An 18,454-nucleotide genomic window follows, 5' to 3' on the forward strand; every position below is an offset into this window, starting at 1 on the left:
TTACATTTCCGCTCTATTATGCTTTTTGCTGTATAGGATAGTGTAAAGGTCTGTGTGTGTATATATATATATATATATATATATATATATATACTGTATTTTCCTGTGTATAAGACTACTTTTTAACCCAGGAAAATCTTTTCAAAAGTCAGGGGTCATCTTATAGGGTGGGTGCTGAAAAACTTCGGAACCGGACCGGAGAATCTGCGGTCGCCACATATGGTGGGAGGAGCTCTAAAAAACGTCCGCATCCCTGCCGTATGCGGCGTCCGCATGAAGGGCGAAGCAAGCTGCAGGCGTCTGGGGTATGGATAAAAGAGATGTGGTAGAGTGGCCCTGTGCCCAGAAAAACATACCTCTCTCCCCCATCTGGCCACCCTTGTATCCTACTGGTATTACCATTCCTCCTTCTCTGCCTCTCAGATCTCACTGCTGTCTAAAGGGTTTTTATAAATTTTTATTTGGTGTGCGTTGGAAGAGGAGGGGTAGTGTTATACGGCAAGTATATCCCAAACTATATATTGTAACTGGAAAAGTGTGTGTGTGTGGGGGGGAATGTTTTTTACGCCTGAAAATGATGGACTCGAACCTGGTTCGCTCATCTCTACTGCCATTCCTACTCCACAACAGAGAAGGAAGGTATTAAAAAAGTTACCAACACATCTGATCAAGTGGCCATTAAGCAGACCCCCATCCACACTAATGGGATTTTTTTCACCTCTAATCCTAAGAATGAATATGCCAATCTTAATAAACCTGCCCCTATGTGTATGTACAAATGCATCTGTGGAAGCAACTAAGGGAACCATGCAGGCAGAGAGGGAAGGTGGTCAGATTATTTCTGCTACTGATGGGAAGCGGCTGGATATTCAGCCATTTATTGAGTGTGATCTGACTGGCCCAGCAGCTGTGTATAACAAACCACTTCACAGAGACGCTGAAAAGCTGCTCTCACTGTGACTATTTTGTGATGCACTAACCACAGGATTTCTTAGTTAAAAAAAAAAAAAAAAAAAGGATGACATAGCTGCAGCACATTATAGCCTGAAGCCGTAATATTCGTTATATGATGTGTGAAGATAAAAGTAAACATGATGATACGGGTTCTGCTCCCCATATAACATCTCCAAACGCTCTGCGGCCGACATAAAGCCTAATACTATACAGCACTTTAAATGACAATGTCTTGTACTGCCTATAATTTCATGAAACAATTCTAGGGTGTTACAGGGGGGGTAACTGCACAGTGTTACAGGGGGGGGGGTCACTGCACAGTGTTACAGGGGGGGGGGGTCACTGTGCTGTGTTACAAGGGGGGGTCACTGTGCTGTGTTACAAGGGGGGGTCACTGTGCCGTGTTACGGGGGGGTGTCACTGTGCCGTGTTACGGGGGGGTGTCACTGTGCCGTGTTACAGGGGAAGGGTCACTGTGCCGTGTTACAGGGGAAGGTCACTGTGCCGTGTTACGGGGGGGGGGGGGGGGGAGTCACTGTGCCGTGTTACAGGGGAAGGGTCACTGTGCCGTGTTACAGGGGAAGGTCACTGTGCCGTGTTACGGGGGGCGTCACTGCGCTGTGTTACGGGGGGGGGGGTCACTGTGCCGTGTTACGGGGGGGGGGGGGGTCACTGTGCCGTGTTACAGGGGGGGTCACTGTGCTGTGTTACAGGGGGGGGTCACTGTGCCGTGTTACAGGGGGGGGTCACTGTGCCGTGTTACAAGGGGGGGTCACTGTGCCGTGTTACGGGGGGGTGTCACTGTGCCGTGTTACGGGGGGGGGGGGGGGAGGGGAGTCACTGTGCCGTGTTACAGGGGAAGGGTCACTGTGCCGTGTTACAGGGGAAGGGTCACTGTGCCGTGTTACAGGGGAAGGTCACTGTGCCGTGTTACGGGGGGCGTCACTGCGCTGTGTTACGGGGGGGGGGTCACTGTGCCGTGTTACAGGGGGGGTCACTGTGCTGTGTTACGGGGGGGGGGGGTCACTGTGCCGTGTTACAGGGGGGGTCACTGTGCTGTGTTACAGGGGGGGTCACTGTGCCGTGTTACAGGGGGGGTCACTGTGCCGTGTTACAGGGGGGGTCACTGTGCCGTGTTACAGGGGGGGGTCACTGTGCTGTGTTACAGGGGGGGGGGGGGTCACTGTGCCGTGTTACAGGGGGGGTCACTGTGCTGTGTTATGGGGGGGGGGGGTCACTGTGCTGTGTTACAGGGGGGGTCACTGTGCCGTGTTACAGGGGGAGGGGGCTGTGCCGTGTTACAGGGGGAGGGGGCTGTGCCGTGTTACAGAGGGGTCACTGTGCTAGATTACTGTGCTGCACTCTGTTAGCTGGAAAGAAGTTGTGTAGCTACATCACACCTCTCCCACCACTGACCTAAATGGAGACCGTTAGATGAAGTCAGCGGACACATGTATAGGTGCCCTGGCGTATAGCCACTGACCATCTTATCTTCGTTGGCAGAAGTCCAGTGCTGGTAACATGGCTCTTTGATCCGGCCCTGGTAGCGGGCACTGCCCACCAAATGTTCCCTGCAGATAAGCAGTGTGATTACAATGACTCATGCTGAGAACATTTGTTTTCCTGGCCAGATCGAGAGGTTCAGCTGCTTCACTACGGTCAAAAGTAAAATCTGCAAAACTACATTATAAGGAGTGAAAACGGACTAAACAAAAGTCTGATATCACCCAGTGTAATAGGCCCAGCGATCATGCGGCAGACGAACATACGCTAGCTCATTGGCCGATTACATGCGGATACTGTGTTTCTCTGAAAATAATTTTGCAGGTTTTTGCAGGCTTTTTGGAGGAGGCATGAAATATAAGCCCTAATCCAATAATAAGGACTAGTTATAGTCAGCTGACCAGATCACTGACACTGGGTGCCAATCAGGGCCAGACTTGTTATGCTCCGCCCCACCTGCTCAGCACAAGCGGCAGGGGAGGCAGGAGGGGTAAGAAGATGCACTGTAGAGGATATTGACTATGGGGGGACAGAGATGGTATACAGTATGGGGAACAACTACAGAGGAAGAGGGAGGTATACAGTATGAGGAAGGGGGTACTTACGGAAGAGGAGGGAGGTATACAATATGGGGACTACCTGCACAGGGGCATGTATATAGTATTGGGGGACCTTACTACAGAGGGGGGGGGGTATACAGTATGGTTGACTGACAACAGAGGAAATTACAGTATAGGAGCCTAACAGTAGGACATACAGTGTGGCGGCTAACTGCTGTATAGAGTGGGGCTACAGGGTAGGGGTATATACTGTGTTTCTCCAAAAATAAAACCTACCCCGAAAATACGATCTAGCCCTTTCTTAAAGCGAATGTACCACCGGTATCTCTCTTTACATGGATAGACTGGCACCCGCAAAAAGATGCCCACCACCAAATGTTAAGAAACTCCCCCCCCCCCCCATGAGGCGGCCCAGGAATAGACCAGCGCCGTATGTGGGAACCGGGCTGTGGTCAAACAAACAAACAAAAAAAACTGCGGCACCTGCATCCCCGCGTTGGCACTAGGTTATCCATGTAAATTTCAGAATAACATTGTACTGCTCGTACATTCGTTTTAAGAGGAAAAAAAATAGAAGACCTTATCTTGTTTTCGGAGAAATACCGTATTTAAAAAATACATTTTTCACTGGGCGCACATCTCGCCATGTAATAGAGAATAAGTGGTCAGAGGAAGTGAAGGGCTGTATGAAGAATCCAGCATTTATGTGATCTGTAATTAAACCAGGGAACGGGGGCACCTAAAATGAGTGACGTTCAACTAGCTCTGCAAAGGGAAAGTCATGCGATCCTGCTTACTTTCCTCTGATGGCAGACACCACATTAAAGGGATTATCCAGTCTTCCAAAAACATGGCTGCAGTCTTCCAAAAACAGCACCTCTCCCGTCCTCAGTTTGGGTGTGGGGGTTTTGTAGCTCTGTTCCACTGAAGTGAATAGAGCAGAACTGTAATACCACACACAACCCAAAGACAGGGATGGTGGTTTTTGGAGGAAAACCGCACTATTTTATCTAATCCTGGACAACCCCATTAATGGGGTACTCCGGAGAAAATATTTTTCTTTCAAATCAACCGGTTTCAGAAAGTTATATAGATTTCTAAATTAATTCCATTTTTAAAAATATCAAATCTTTCCATACTTATCAGCTGTTGTTTGTCCTGCAGGAAGTGATGTATTCTTTCCAGTCTAAACAGTGCTCTCTGCTGCCATCTCTGTCGGAGACAGGAATTGTCCAGAGCAGAAGCAAATCCTCATAGAAAATCTCTCCTGCTCTGGACAGTTCCTGACATGGACAGAGGTGGCAGCAGAGAGCACTGTGTCAGACTGAAAAGACATCAACATTTCCTGCAGAACATACAACAACTGATAAGTACTGGAAGAGTTCAGATTTTTAAATAGAAGGTAATTACAAATCTATATAAAACTTATCAAACTAGCAGTTTTGTAGGAAAACATTTTCGCCGAGTACCCCTTTAAATACACTGAAATAACAAAACTTCAAATCTAAAAGTCCCAATTTTCACCCCCATTGTAGGATTGGTGAATTCCATTCCCTGATATTGTATCTGCTTAATGCCTCAACCCTGTGCCCAGCAGAGGGGGGTACAGAACAAGTATAACCTTCATGTACAAGGCAAAATGTTTAGAAACGTATAGAACAAGTGAAACAATCACGGACGTTTCCGCTTCCAAAGTGGTAAGATGGTTGTATTGGCCATATGATGGGGAGTCCAGGCCACTCTAGCACAGCTGTCTGGGTGCAGATAGAGCAGAGACCTTCCTGTGTTTGTTTACGGGATACTGAGATACGGGCAAGGAAGTCAATCTGTTAATCAGTAGGGGCTGAGCTCATTCTGAAGGCACTTCCTTAGCAGTACAATGCAGAGGATGAAATGAGCAGAGGAGGACTGCCAAGCCACCAATCTACTATACACAAAAAGCTACACTGGTATAATAGGCGTTAAAAAAAAGAGATTTCTGTAAAGTAAAATCTCATAGGTTATTTCAGGGAAGGGCTCCTCTATGGCGACCAGTGGCGGATTAAATGTACCCTGGGCCCCGGGCTGTCCACCCAACCTGGGCCCCCCCCCCCAGCCACCCCAGCAGGCTGTGTGGGGTATATAAGAATACATAGGTCTGAGGGGGATCAGTATATAGAAGTGACCCCAGAACATCACTAATAGGGGATAGGGGGGATGTTTTTGTTCTATCCCCTATTAGTGATGTTCTGGGGTCACTTCCCTGCACTGAGCCCCCACAGATCTATGTATTCTTATATGCCACAAAGAATCCAGTGTATAATGCACCTAGGACCAAACTACAACAGCTACATGCACTACAACTCCCAGCATGTACTGACAGTCTGCAGCCCTCATAATATGCTGGGAGTTGTAGTGCCTGCAGTTGTAGTTGGGTTCTAGTTTAAAAGTTTTCGCTAGTGTACTGTAGTGACCCCGGGGCTGTGTCAGTACACTACCGCAAACAAAACACTGACCCATTTAGACCCCAATGGTACACAGGCTCTGCACACTATAGGGCTGGGTTCACACTATGTATATTTCAGGCAGTATTTGGTCCTCATGTCAGGTCCTCATAGCAACCAAAACCAGGAGTGGATGGAAAACACAGAAAGGCTCTGTGCACATAATGTTGTAATTGAGTGGATGGCCGTCATATAACAGTAAATAACGTCCATTATTTCAATATAACAGCCATTGTTTTATTTGCCATTAAATGGCGGCCATCCACTCAATTACAACATTATGTGAACAGAGCCTTTCTGTGTTTTCTATCCACTCCTGGTTTTGGTTGCTATGAGGACCACAATACTGACTGAAATATACTGTGTGTGAGCCCAGCCTATAAGTGATTACAGTGCAGTTACTAATGACTCACAGGTGACGTCTTCTCCGATTGCCGTCGCTCACTTTTTCCTTTCCTCTCTATTTGGCGCAGCATCATGAAGACTTCTCCAGCCCCAACTCAACTGCAGGCGGGGAGCTGGGGGTGACTGGGGAAGGGAGGCAGCTGGGGCGACAGGGGGAGAAGCTGGGGCAAATGAGGCCGGGGAGGGGGGGGGGGGGGGAAGCTGGGAAGGCAGGGAAGCAGCAGGGGGTGAACATGATGGGGGTAGCAGCAGGGGGAGAAGATGATGGGGGTAGCAGCAGGGGGAAAAGATGATGGGGGTGGCAGCGGGAGGAGAAGATGATGAAGGGTAGCAGCAGGAGGAGAAGATGATGAAGGGTAGCAGCAGGGGGAAAAGATGATGGGGGTAGCAGCAGGGGGAGAAGATGATGGGGGTAGCAGCAGGGGGAAAAGATGATGGGGGTGGCAGCGGGAGGAGAAGATGATGAAGGGTAGCAGCAGGAGGAGAAGATGATGAAGGGTAGCAGCAGGGGGAAAAGATGATGGGGGTAGCAGCAGGGGGAGAAGATGATGGGGGTGGCAGCAGGAGGAGAAGATGATGAAGGGTAGCAGCAGGGGGAGAAGATGATGAAGGGTAGCAGCAGGGGGAGAAGATGATGGGGGTGGCAGCAGATGATGAAGGGTAGCAGCAGGGGGAGAAGATGATGGGGGTGGCAGCAGATGATGAAGGGTAGCAGCAGGGGGAGAAGATGATGGGGGTGGCAGCAGGGGGAGAAGATGATGGGGGTAGCAGCAGGGGGAGAAGATGATGGGGGTGGCAGCAGGGGGAGAAGATGATGGGGGTATCAGCAGGGGGAGAAGATGATGGGGGTGGCAGCAGGGGGAGAAGATGATGGGGGTGGCAGCAGGGGGAGAAGATGATGGGGGTGGCAGCAGGGGGAGAAGATGATGGGGGTGGCAGCAGGGGGAGATGATGGGGGTAGCAGCAGGGGGAGAAGATGATGGGGGTGGCAGCAGGGGGAGATAATGGGGGTATCAGCAGGGGGAGAAGATGATGTGGGTGGCAGCAGGGGGAGAAGATGATGGGGTGGCAGCAGGGGGAGAAGATGATGGGGGTAGCAGCAGGAGTAGAAGATGATGGGGGTGGCAGCAGGGGGAGAAGATGATGGGGGTGGCAGCAGGGGGAGTAGATGATGGGGGTGGCAGCAGGGGGAGAAGATGATGGGGTTAGCAGCAGGGGGAAAAGATGATGGGGGTAGCAGCAGGGGGAGAAGATGATGGGGGTAGCAGCAGGGGGAGAAGATGATGGGGGTAGCAGCAGGGGGAGAAGATGATGGGGGTAGCAGCAGGGGGAGAAGATGATGGGGGTATCAGCAGGGGGAGAAGATGATGGGGGTATCAGCAGGGGGAGAAGATGATGGGGGTGGCAGCAGGGGGAGAATATGATGGGGGTGGCACCAGGGGGAGAAGATGATGGGGGTAGCAGCAGGGGGAGAAGATGATGGGGGTAGCAGCAGGGGGAGAAGATGATGGGGGTAGCAGCAGGGGGAGAAGATGATGGGGGTGGCAGCAGGGGGAGAAGATGATGGGGGTGGCAGCAGATGATGAAGGGTAGCAGCAGGGGGAGAAGATGATGGGGGTGGCAGCAGGGGGAGAAGATGATGGGGGTAGCAGCAGGGGGAGAAGATGATGGGGGTGGCAGCAGGGGGAGAAGATGATGGGGGTATCAGCAGGGGGAGAAGATGATGGGGGTGGCAGCAGGGGGAGAAGATGATGGGGGTGGCAGCAGGGGGAGAAGATGATGGGGGTGGCAGCAGGGGGAGAAGATGATGGGGGTGGCAGCAGGGGGAGATGATGGGGGTAGCAGCAGGGGGAGAAGATGATGGGGGTGGCAGCAGGGGGAGATGATGGGGGTATCAGCAGGGGGAGAAGATGATGTGGGTGGCAGCAGGGGGAGAAGATGATGGGGTGGCAGCAGGGGGAGAAGATGATGGGGGTAGCAGCAGGAGTAGAAGATGATGGGGGTGGCAGCAGGGGGAGAAGATGATGGGGGTGGCAGCAGGGGGAGTAGATGATGGGGGTGGCAGCAGGGGGAGAAGATGATGGGGTTAGCAGCAGGGGGAAAAGATGATGGGGGTAGCAGCAGGGGGAGAAGATGATGGGGGTAGCAGCAGGGGGAGAAGATGATGGGGGTGGCAGCAGGGGGAGAAGATGATGGGGGTAGCAGCAGGGGGAGAAGATGATGGGGGTATCAGCAGGGGGAGAAGATGATGGGGGTATCAGCAGGGGGAGAAGATGATGGGGGTGGCAGCAGGGGGAGAATATGATGGGGGTGGCACCAGGGGGAGAAGATGATGGGGGTAGCAGCAGGGGGAGAAGATGATGGGGGTAGCAGCAGGGGGAGAAGATGATGGGGGTAGCAGCAGGGGGAGAAGATGATGGGGGTGGCAGCAGGGGGAGAAGATGATGGGGGTATCAGCAGGGGGAGAAGATGATGGGGGTATCAGCAGGGGGAGAAGATGATGGGGGTGGCAGCAGGGGGAGAATATGATGGGGGTGGCACCAGGGGGAGAAGATGATGGGGGTAGCAGCAGGGGGAGAAGATGATGGGGGTGGCAGCAGGGGGAGAAGATGATGGGGGTGGCAGCAGGGGGAGATAATGGGGGTATCAGCAGGGGGAGAAGATGATGGGGGTAGCAGCAGGGGGAGAAGATGATGGGGGTAGCAGCAGGGGGAGAAGATGATGGGGGTATCAGCAGGGGGAGAAGATGATGGGGGTGGCAGCAGGGGGAGAAGATGATGGGGGTATCAGCAGGGGGAGAAGATGATGGGGTAGAAGCAGGGGGAGAAGATGATGGGGGTATCAGCAGGGGGAGAAGATGATGGGGGTATCAGCAGGGGGAGAAGATGATGGGGGTAGCAGAAGGGGGAGAAGATGATGGGGGTAGCAGCAGGGGGAGAAGATGATGGGGGTATCAGCAGGGAGAGAAGATGATGGGGTAGCAGCAGGGGGAGAAGATGATGGGGGTATCAGCAGGGGGAGAAGATGATGGGGGTAGCAGCAGGGGGAGAAGATGATGGGGGTAGCAGCAGGGGGAGAAGATGATGGGGGTAGCAGCAGGGGGAGAAGATGATGGGGGTAGCAGCAGGGGGAGAAGATGGGGCGGCATGGAGAGCAGCTAAGGGGCAAGGGGTACCGCCGGGTGGCAGGGGGTATATTCGGGCGGCAGGGAGCCAGGGTGAGCTTCCGGCAGAGAGAGCAGGCCGGAAGCTCACAGTGCAGCCCCGCGGTGCCCGAACTTCTCTGCTTGGCGGCGCGCAGGATGTGACGTCATCACGCCGCCAGGAGAGAGTACGGGCACCGCAAAGACGGCAAGGAGAGAGGGGGCGGTGCCGCGGCGGACTCCGACGACAGCGCGCCACAGCAGAACATCACTCGGGGGCCCAATGGGCCCCCGAGTGATGTTCTGCTGTGGCGCTGCTATGCAAGATCTTAATGTGGGCGGCGCGGGCCCCCCCGGAGCCTTGGGCCCCGGGCGGCCGCCCAAACCGCCCACATTATAATCCGCCATTGATGGCGACAGTGGGCATCTGGATACACACATACAGAGTGGTACCTTGGTTTAAGAGTAACTTGGATTGAGAGCATTTTGCAAGAAGAGCTCACAGTTTTTCAAAATTGTAACTTGGTTTAAGAGCTCCCTGTACTGGGTGGGAGGGGCCTGCACATAAACTCAGCTATACAAACTGCTGCTATAATGTGCCTGCACTCACACTCTGTATAGAAAAGTTTCTGTTACTGTCCTCCTGCGCAGCTCTGTGATTCTCACTTCCTGATATCTAAAAACTGCTGCTGTGTTATCAGGTTTATGCAGTTACTATACATTATACACCACATGCTGATTGCTATACTATACAGCAACTTATAATATCACATATTCAGCTCATTCTAAATGTTTGTTTCATCTGTTTTACATGTTATTCAGAATATAACATCATTATTTTTGGGGTGTGAAACCTGTCTGCATTTCAATGATTTCTTATGGGAAATTTGCTTTGGTCTAAGAGTGGATTTGGATTACAAGCGCAGTACTGGAACGAATTATGCTCGTAAATTTTTTATTTTTCATATTCACTGGAATGCTTCATTTCCCGACTAACTGCTCACTCAGACTAAGGCGGTCGTCTTCTGCAATTAGTCAGATCATGTGGTGAAGCGATGCCCTTCTTTCTTTATCTGACAACAAGACGCTGATTAATCACAATTTCTGGCAGAAGTCACTGCACAAATCATATTGTACTGACTGCACAATCCCTGGCAACATCACAGGGCTACTGGTGCCGCCATGGGGGTGTAGATTCGGCCATAGGCCGGGAATGTGAACGCAAGAAAACTGTCTTGGTGTTGCAATTGCAATGCTGAGAAGTATATGTATATGTATAACAGACTAAGATATCTAAATATTAATGCCAAAAATAAAAGAAAAACTGCTGGCCGTCTTCTTACCGTCACTGGATCTTCCAAGGGGTTTTCAATTTCTGCCTGTCGTAGGAACACATTACCACGGCAAACCCGCCACAGCATCCTTTCAAAGGTGGGAATTCTCTCACGGTTGATGACCCCCGCCACAAACCTGTAAAGACATCAGTAGACTACATGATTACATACAAATTACATCCACGTAAAAAAAAAGTCTTAGCATTTGTTTGGAGCCGAGCACAGGATAGAGTATACAGAGGAGGGGAGAGGTAAATATTATGAAGTATGATTATTAAAGGGGTTATATCAAGATGGAAGTGATCCCCTATCTACAGGATGGAGCACAACTAACTGATCAGTGTAAGGGCCAGTTCACACTGAGCAAGATCATCGGAATCCCGCAGTACTCAGTGTGCTGCTGTAAGTGAATGGAGAGGGCTGCCGCCGCTCTCCGCTCAAAGTAGTAACGTTAGACTACATTCACACACCTGTAGTGCAGTCCGTGGCCGCGGACCGCACTACCGTATGTGTATCCGTAGTGCTCAGTGCTTCACGGAGCACTACGTTCACACATTATTACCCCAGCAATCCGTGCCGCAAAAAAACGGTCCGCATTACAACATGTCCATTTTTTTGCGACACGGATCGCGGCCCCGTATACACGTACGGACGTGTGAACGGGTCCATAGGATAACATTGGTTTCATGTTCTGTCCGCAATTGCGGACAGAACAACGGATGTGTGAATTAGCCCTTAGTTCTTTGAGCGGAGAGGAGAGGGAGCGGACGAGCGCACGCCCTCTTATTCACTTACAGCAAGACACTGAGCACGGCGGGATTTTGCGGCGGAGAGGTCCGCCGCAGAATTATGCAGTGTTTACTCAGTGTGAACTGGCCCTCACACGTCATGGATGGTTTTCCTGCCCGGCATGATATATCAATATCATGCCAGGAGCGGGGAAAATGTTTGAATCTCTGAAGCACTGTAGTAACAGAGCCACGCAGCTGCTTCATTACAGTGCCCCGGAGATTCAAACAGTTTCCCCACTGCAGCCATGATATTGATACACCATGCCGGGCAGGAAAACAATTCATTACAGGCCTTCACCGTCCATAAAGTCCGCTAAATTTACGGATGTGTGAATGTTGTCTTATGGTCTGATTACAAGAACAGAGGTCAATTGTCCTTCAAGGGATTCATTGTCTAGGACTTCTGTACGTTGGTGAGCATTAAATTTGGCTGTAATTGGAAGTTCCATACAAAATTTATGGAGTGGTCGCATGCACATGGTTACTAATCATCATTATACGCATGCACACAGTTACTCACCATCATTCTATACATGCACACAGTTAGGCCCCGTTCACACTACGGAATCGGCGCCGAGATTCCGTCTGGAAACCCCCGTGCAGACTCTGCTCTCCGCACCTCTCTGCTCAAAGAAATTGACATGTCTATTCTTAGAGCAGAGGCATGCTAACCCTCCCATTCAAAGAGATCGAAGGCAGGATCCGGCTGATTCCGTAGAGTGAACGGGGCCTTAGGCTGTGTTCACACTGTTCTTGCAGTCCGTTTATTGGATCCACAGTGTGAACGTAGCCTAACATGGTTACTAATCACCACTTTAATGATTGGTGGGGGTCCCAGCAGTTGGACCACCACTGGTCAGCTACATATTCCTCAACCTGAATGCTTTTATAAGGCAAAAAAAGCGACCATAAAAAAAACATTTTGATACAAAGGTCAAAACAGAGGTGTGTCTATTAGGAGGATATTGGTAAATGGGTTCCATGTTAGATGCAGCAACCATCAGATCAAGCTGAAGTGTATGGGGAACAAGTGGAGGGGGACGTCACTAAACGTTTATTCACTTCTTAAGAAACGTAAGTCAAGAAAAAAGTCAAAAGTCAATTTTAAGTCAAGAAAAAAAACTATTTTGAATTAAAATTGCTCAAAAGTTATTTCACAACCTGACGCAACATTAGCAGCATATTGACTCGACTCCAAAATCATGAGAAGGAGGGGGGTCTAAGCTCCTACTACTGACAAAAACTTGGACAGTGACATGTTAAAGGTTCTTAAAGGGGTTATCCAGACTTGGAAAAACATGTCCACTTTCTTCCAGAAACAGCACCTTTCCTGTCCTCAGTTAGGGTTTTTCATTTCAGTTCCATTTAAGTGAATGGAGCTGAATTGTAATACCACACCCAAACTGAGGACAGGGGCTGTTTTGTTTTTCAAGAAAGTATCTGCTTTTTCTAATCCTGGATAACCCCTTTAAGTAAGACCAAAAGTATAGTGTTTCTCCTTGAGGAGAGCGTCACAAAGGGGGTCATGTGAGGGCTTGAGGGCTATTCGTGCCCCATTTCCCAATGGAAGATGAATAGCCTATAAGTCTCTGCACAAGCAACAGCCATGGTGATCGCTCCAATATGCCAGGAATTATAAATTTGGGAAAAATGTCATAAAGTTTCATAAAAACATGTAAAATTATTAAATTTGTGGTGGTAAGAAGGTGCGATTGCTGCACATACCCAAGCCTCAGTGGTGCTCCTCTTCCCATCTCGCTTGGTTCCAGCAGTGAAGAGGATTCCTCCAGTAGATCAGGATCCGCCATCTGCTGATGATGATGCAATTGAGCCTGAATTCACAAACCAATTAATAACTAATCAAACCAGTTAGTGGCATGCAGGGGCCGTGTGGGGCGGGCATGAGAGCCAGCTGGAGGGGCACACAGATCAAGAAGGGGGGGGGGGGGCGTCTATGTATCAAGGCAGCGGCTGAACTCACTGATATAGATAGACTGTAGAAGTATAATGCTGATTTAATTTTCATAATATGCAGAGACGCTTTGTCATTGTCTCTGATAAACGTTAAAAGAATTGTATTTTCCCAGTTGACCCCTAAACCGAATTAACCAACGGTCTGCATTAATACATAGACTTTGGAAGGAAAACTCCTAAAAGACAGTCAGCACTTAGGGGCTGCAGAACAGGAACAAGTGTAAGAACAAAAGGATTTCGGAGAAGCGAACACTATACCCGTGAATGTAAATCAGTGGGTTACTCCTTGCTGCACTACCTCTTTTACTCCAAAGTTTAAACCAGGAATAGGAGCTGCCAACTGTTGCAAAACTTCAACTCCCATCATGCCTGGATAGCTAAAGCTTTGGCTGTCCAGGCATGATGGGAGTTGTAGTTTTGGAACAGCCGGAGAGCCAAGGTTCTCTACCCCTGGTTTAAAGTGTCATTTAACAAAACTTTGGACTTAGAACGGAGACATGGGAAAAGTTTTGACCGCTCAGTTCTAGACCTAGAATTGGCTACTAAGGGATGCACTTGAGTGAGCGCTTCTCTCCCTGTCTCACTGCAGGACACAGGCTGCATAAACTTATTATTGAATCTGTTTCTTGCAGTAAAACAGGGAGAGAAGGGGATCTATCACCCCCCCCCCCCACCCCCACCCCCCCCAGACCTAGACCAATCAATTTGTTTGTGTGATCAATGCTCACTGGGTCTCCCACTGATAACTAGGACAAGTGCCCTGAGCCCCCCAGTTCCTCTTGACTACTGTTAGGGTACTATTACATGGCCGATAATAACTGTAAACGAGCGCCGTTCTGCTAGATCGGCGTTCGTTTACTGGGACTTTTATGCTGCGTTTACATGGAACGATAATTCACCTGATCGTACGATTAACGATTTCGAAGTAACGTTTTTTTTTGGTTTTTTTTTATAATGATCAGCGTTAAGACGGAATGATATATCGTACAGAAAATTTGTTTTGCGATCATTTAAGCCTATCTCGCACATAGGAAAAATTGGTGAACGACTGTTTACACGGAAAGATCTGCAAATTTTTTGCGAACGACGATTTAAGAACATGTTGTAAGATCAAAATGAATGATTTCTCGCTCGTCGTTTGATCGTTCGCTGCGTTTACACGTACGATTATCATTCGAATTTGATTGTTATCGTGCAAATTCGAACGATAATCGTTCCGTGTAAACTCAGCATTACACAGCCCGATAATCATTTAACAAGGGCTGCATGGACATCGTTACAGATGTCCTTGTAGCCCTTGCTTAAAGAGGATGTACCACTAGGTACATCCTCTTGAATTTAACACACCCTCTATACAGCAGTATATAGGGTAGGGAATTCCCTCCCACTGGGGGCGGGCCGGCCGACCTCCAGTGGCATCGGCTTCCCCATGACGGCATCGGCTTCCCCATGATTGGTGTGTTAAATTCAACAGGATGTACCTGGTGGTACATCCTCTTTAAACTGCATACATTACCTATCCATGGTCCAGGGCTCCTCTTGCGGTCCACTCCTCCCCGGGTCCCATGCACTCCAGCTTCAGAGCGGCCTGTCTTAGCTGACAGGCCGCTCAGCCAATCACTGGCCGCGGCGGTCGCAGCCAGTGATCGGCTGAGCGGCCTGTCAGCTAAGACAGGCCGCTCTGAAGGTGCGGCATGCGGGACCCGGGGAGAAGCAGAGCGCAGGAGGAGCCCTGCAGCATGGATAGGTAATGTATGCACTTTGCAAGTCGACAGCCGCCGGCCGCGCACCGCTATTACACGTAGCGATGCGCGGTCAGTTCCCAACAATTATAGGTCCGAACCTATATCAACAATCAGCTGATGATCGTTGTCATCGGCTTATCGTTGTGTTTATTATACGGAACGATAATCGGCCAGATAGGGCCGATTCGGACGATTATCATTCCATGTAATAGTACCCTAACAGTCAACTCCATCTAGAGACCCCTATTACAGTGAACAGTAGGCATACTAGTGAAGGGGCCCCTTAGGAAAGAATTATCTATACTGTAGATTGGTAATCATGTCCACTGTGGAACAACCCCTTTAAGCAAAGTGAAGTCATTTGGGCTAATCCCATGATCTAGTCGCTTGGAACAAATTCTGTTCTGAAAAAAAGGCAGACTAGAAAGATGCCTGCATTACTCTTGGAAAGCAGGAAAGGATCTGGTACCAGGACAGCTGCTGGTGTGCCAAAAAAAAAAACACACAGCTACTTTCTTGCAAAAAACGCAGCCGCAGCCGTCCTCAGGTTGTGCATGGTGTTACAATTTAAGACCAGCTTCACAAAGGTCGGTCTTAACGTGCCCATACACTTTAGGATAAAGTCCGCCACTGGTGAAGGGATTGGCAGACAGGATAAGGCTGAGTTCACACTACGTTTTTGCAATCTGCTTTTTTTTTTCCTCAAAAAACTAGTGAAAAACAGATGAAAAAAAACAGATGCATTTGTGTGCATCTGTTTTGATCAGTTTTTCCATTGACTTCCAATATGAAAAAAAACTGATCAAAACGGATATGTTTTTTTAAAAGCGTTTTTGCAATCCGTTTAACGTACATGTTTTATAGAAAATACGAATGCAATTGTGTGTCATCCGTTTGGATCCATTTTTCCACTGACTTCCATTATAACAAAAAACAGATCAACACGGATGCGTTTTTTTTTTTTACGGACACAAAAGTAGCGTTGACTATGTTTTCCTGTCCGTTAAAAGTAACCAATTAAAAACGGATATGTTGAACGGACTGCAAAAACGTAGTGTGAACCCAGCCTAACAGACACGAAAATTAGGTCAACTACATTTTTGTGTGCATTAAAGAAAAAAAAAAAAAAAAAAAATGGATCTGTTTTTTTTTATAATGGAAGTCATTAAAAAAACTGATCAAAACGGATGCATTGAGAAAAACGGATTGCAAAAACGTGAATCCAGCCTAAGGAGTATGGGGGCCTCCCGACTTTTCACAATAGATGATGTCGGGGAGATAAGAGTCGGCCATGATGGATTTTCACTGACTGATGCTTTTACTCTCAGATGAATAAGCCGGCGTCAAAGCAGTCTGGCAGCAGCTTAACCCCCATAAGGTGTACAGGCACCTCTAATAAAATCTCTTTTATCATTTGTCTGAACACTATTAGGTTACATTCTCGGTATAGTTTCCCATCACAGACACCAGGCCTCATTCATCAACAGCAGCCATGTTGCCTACAGCAACCAATCAGAGCTTAGCTTTCATTTCTAAAGCTAACTGGTTGCTATGGGCAACACTGCCATCTTCTATGTTATTTGATAGATGAGGCCTACTGTTCACCTCAATCCTTTATGCAGTAAAAAAAAACTATTTTGCAACAGCAATTGTTTTTTCTAGAACAAGCATTTATCTCCACAAAGCAACAACATCAACACAACACGGCGGAAAGTTCTAGGAGGAGAGGCGGGAAAAATAAACGTAAAAGGTTTATAACAAAAACCCCACAATAAGCGCTAACATGGGGGAAGAGACACTGGTTAAAATAGGATGGAGTGGACAAAAATGAACAGAAAGCAAAAAATTATTAAGGGATCCAGGTTGTTAATGACCACATTAGTGTACAGTAAAGATCCAGCCTTGTGCAAGTAAGCATCACGCTGAAGAAGCAAGATGGCATCAATAATGGGGGCAAAAAGAAACGCTTTCAAGCTCATAATTTGGTTTTAGCTTTGTCTATAATTTACGTACATCCAGCCTTGTCTATGATAAGTATATAAGGGAGAAGGTGCAATAGCTGCCATTCTTGTTGCTAGTGTAAAAAGTTATGAATCTGCATGAAATGGATTTAGAGAAGTCATATAGGATAATGCGCCTGGAAACCTTAATATTAAATGCTTGGAGGGACAAAGGGAGAAGATAGTGAACAAAGAGGGGGGCACGCCACAGCAACAGCTTGATGCCATGGATGGAAAACACCAAGTTATGAAACCAAAAGGGGACATTTTAGAGCTGTATCCCCCAACTAATGCCCTATGTATGATGGTAGACACCATAAAGAAGGCCACCATGTGGCAAAGATGTTCTGCCGGCCTTTTTTAAAAGTTGTATATTGTATAAATCTTAGGGCCCTATTACACGGGACGATTATTGCTCGAAAAATCGTTAAATTGTTCGAATTTAAACGATAATAGTTCTGTGTCATTGCAGGCAACGATCAAAATATCGTTCGTATGTCGTTGATCGTTGATTTAGATCTGAACCTAAAATTATCGTTAATCGTTCGCTGTAATTCCACATTCATTCGCTCAAGTTCTGCATTTGTTCACTAATCGTTCAGTGCAATTGCACATTGTCCATTGTTTTGTTGGGATCAGAAGGAGGAAACGATCATAGTAACGATCGCAATAAAGATTGTAACTAACGACCATCGTCCTGTGTAATATGGTGATTGATTTCAGGTTGACGATAAACCTCTAGTTTGCGATGGTTTATCGTTAGTCGTTAATCGTTAAAAAGCGCTCCGTGTAATAGGACCCTTAGACCAGAGATGAGGAACCTTTGACCGTCCAGCTGTTGCAAAACTACAATTCCCATCATGCCTGGACAGCCAAAGCTTTAGTTTCGGCTGTCCAGGCATGATGGGAATTGTAGTTTCGCAACAGCTTGAGGGCTAAAGGTTCCCTATCCTTGACTTAGGGTCCTATTACACGGAACAATTTTTAACGATTAACAACTAACGATAAACGATTGCAAACGAGATTGTTTATCGTTAACCTTAAATCATTCACCATATTACACAGGACGATGGTCGTTAGTTACAATCGTTATTGCGATCGTTACTATGATCGTTTCCTCCTTCTGATCCCAACAAAACAATGAACAATGTGCAATTACACTGAACGATTAGTGAACAAATGCGAAACTTGAGCGAACGAATGTGGAATTACAGCGAACGATTAACCATAATTTTAGGTTCAGATCTAAATCAACGATCAACGACATACGAACGACCTTTCGATCGTTGCCTGCAATTACACAGAACAATTATAGTTTTAATTCGAACGATATAAAAAATTTTCGCACGATAATCGTCCCATGTTATAAGGCCCTTAGACTAGGTTCACACTGCATTAATACTTCTTTTTTGGCAACCTGAAAGCAGCAAGTTGCTCAGTGGGCATAGTCAAGATGGACACAGCAGAGGATCAGGGCATGGCGAGTATGTTTTCATCTATTTTTTTTTTTTTTTTATGCCAGCCTTAGGGCCCTATTCCACGGGCCGAGCAACGATGTAAACG

The 18,454-nt window shown here is 48.1% G+C and overlaps 1 protein-coding gene across 9 annotated transcripts in view; it reads right to left on the minus strand.

The window, feature by feature from the left end:
* Positions 1-18,454, minus strand: part of ATP6V0A1 (ATPase H+ transporting V0 subunit a1) — a 64,384-nt gene that overhangs the window by 26,090 nt on the left and 19,840 nt on the right. For 4 of the 9 annotated variants that reach the window (XM_069951661.1, XM_069951655.1, XM_069951653.1 and 1 more), the window contains 2 exons: positions 12,898-13,004; positions 10,391-10,517 (listed from right to left, as the gene is read on the minus strand). In XM_069951661.1, the coding sequence (XP_069807762.1) occupies positions 10,391-10,517; positions 12,898-13,004 (234 nt within the window). Of the gene's footprint in view, positions 1-10,390; positions 10,518-12,897; positions 13,005-16,281; positions 16,393-18,454 lie in introns of those variants that run through there. The other 5 variants (XM_069951657.1, XM_069951656.1, XM_069951659.1 and 2 more) reach the window with 4 other exon arrangements.

Source organism: Dendropsophus ebraccatus, chromosome 14 (assembly GCF_027789765.1).
Source record: "Dendropsophus ebraccatus isolate aDenEbr1 chromosome 14, aDenEbr1.pat, whole genome shotgun sequence".
NCBI classification, from domain to species: Eukaryota; Metazoa; Chordata; class Amphibia; order Anura; family Hylidae; genus Dendropsophus; species Dendropsophus ebraccatus.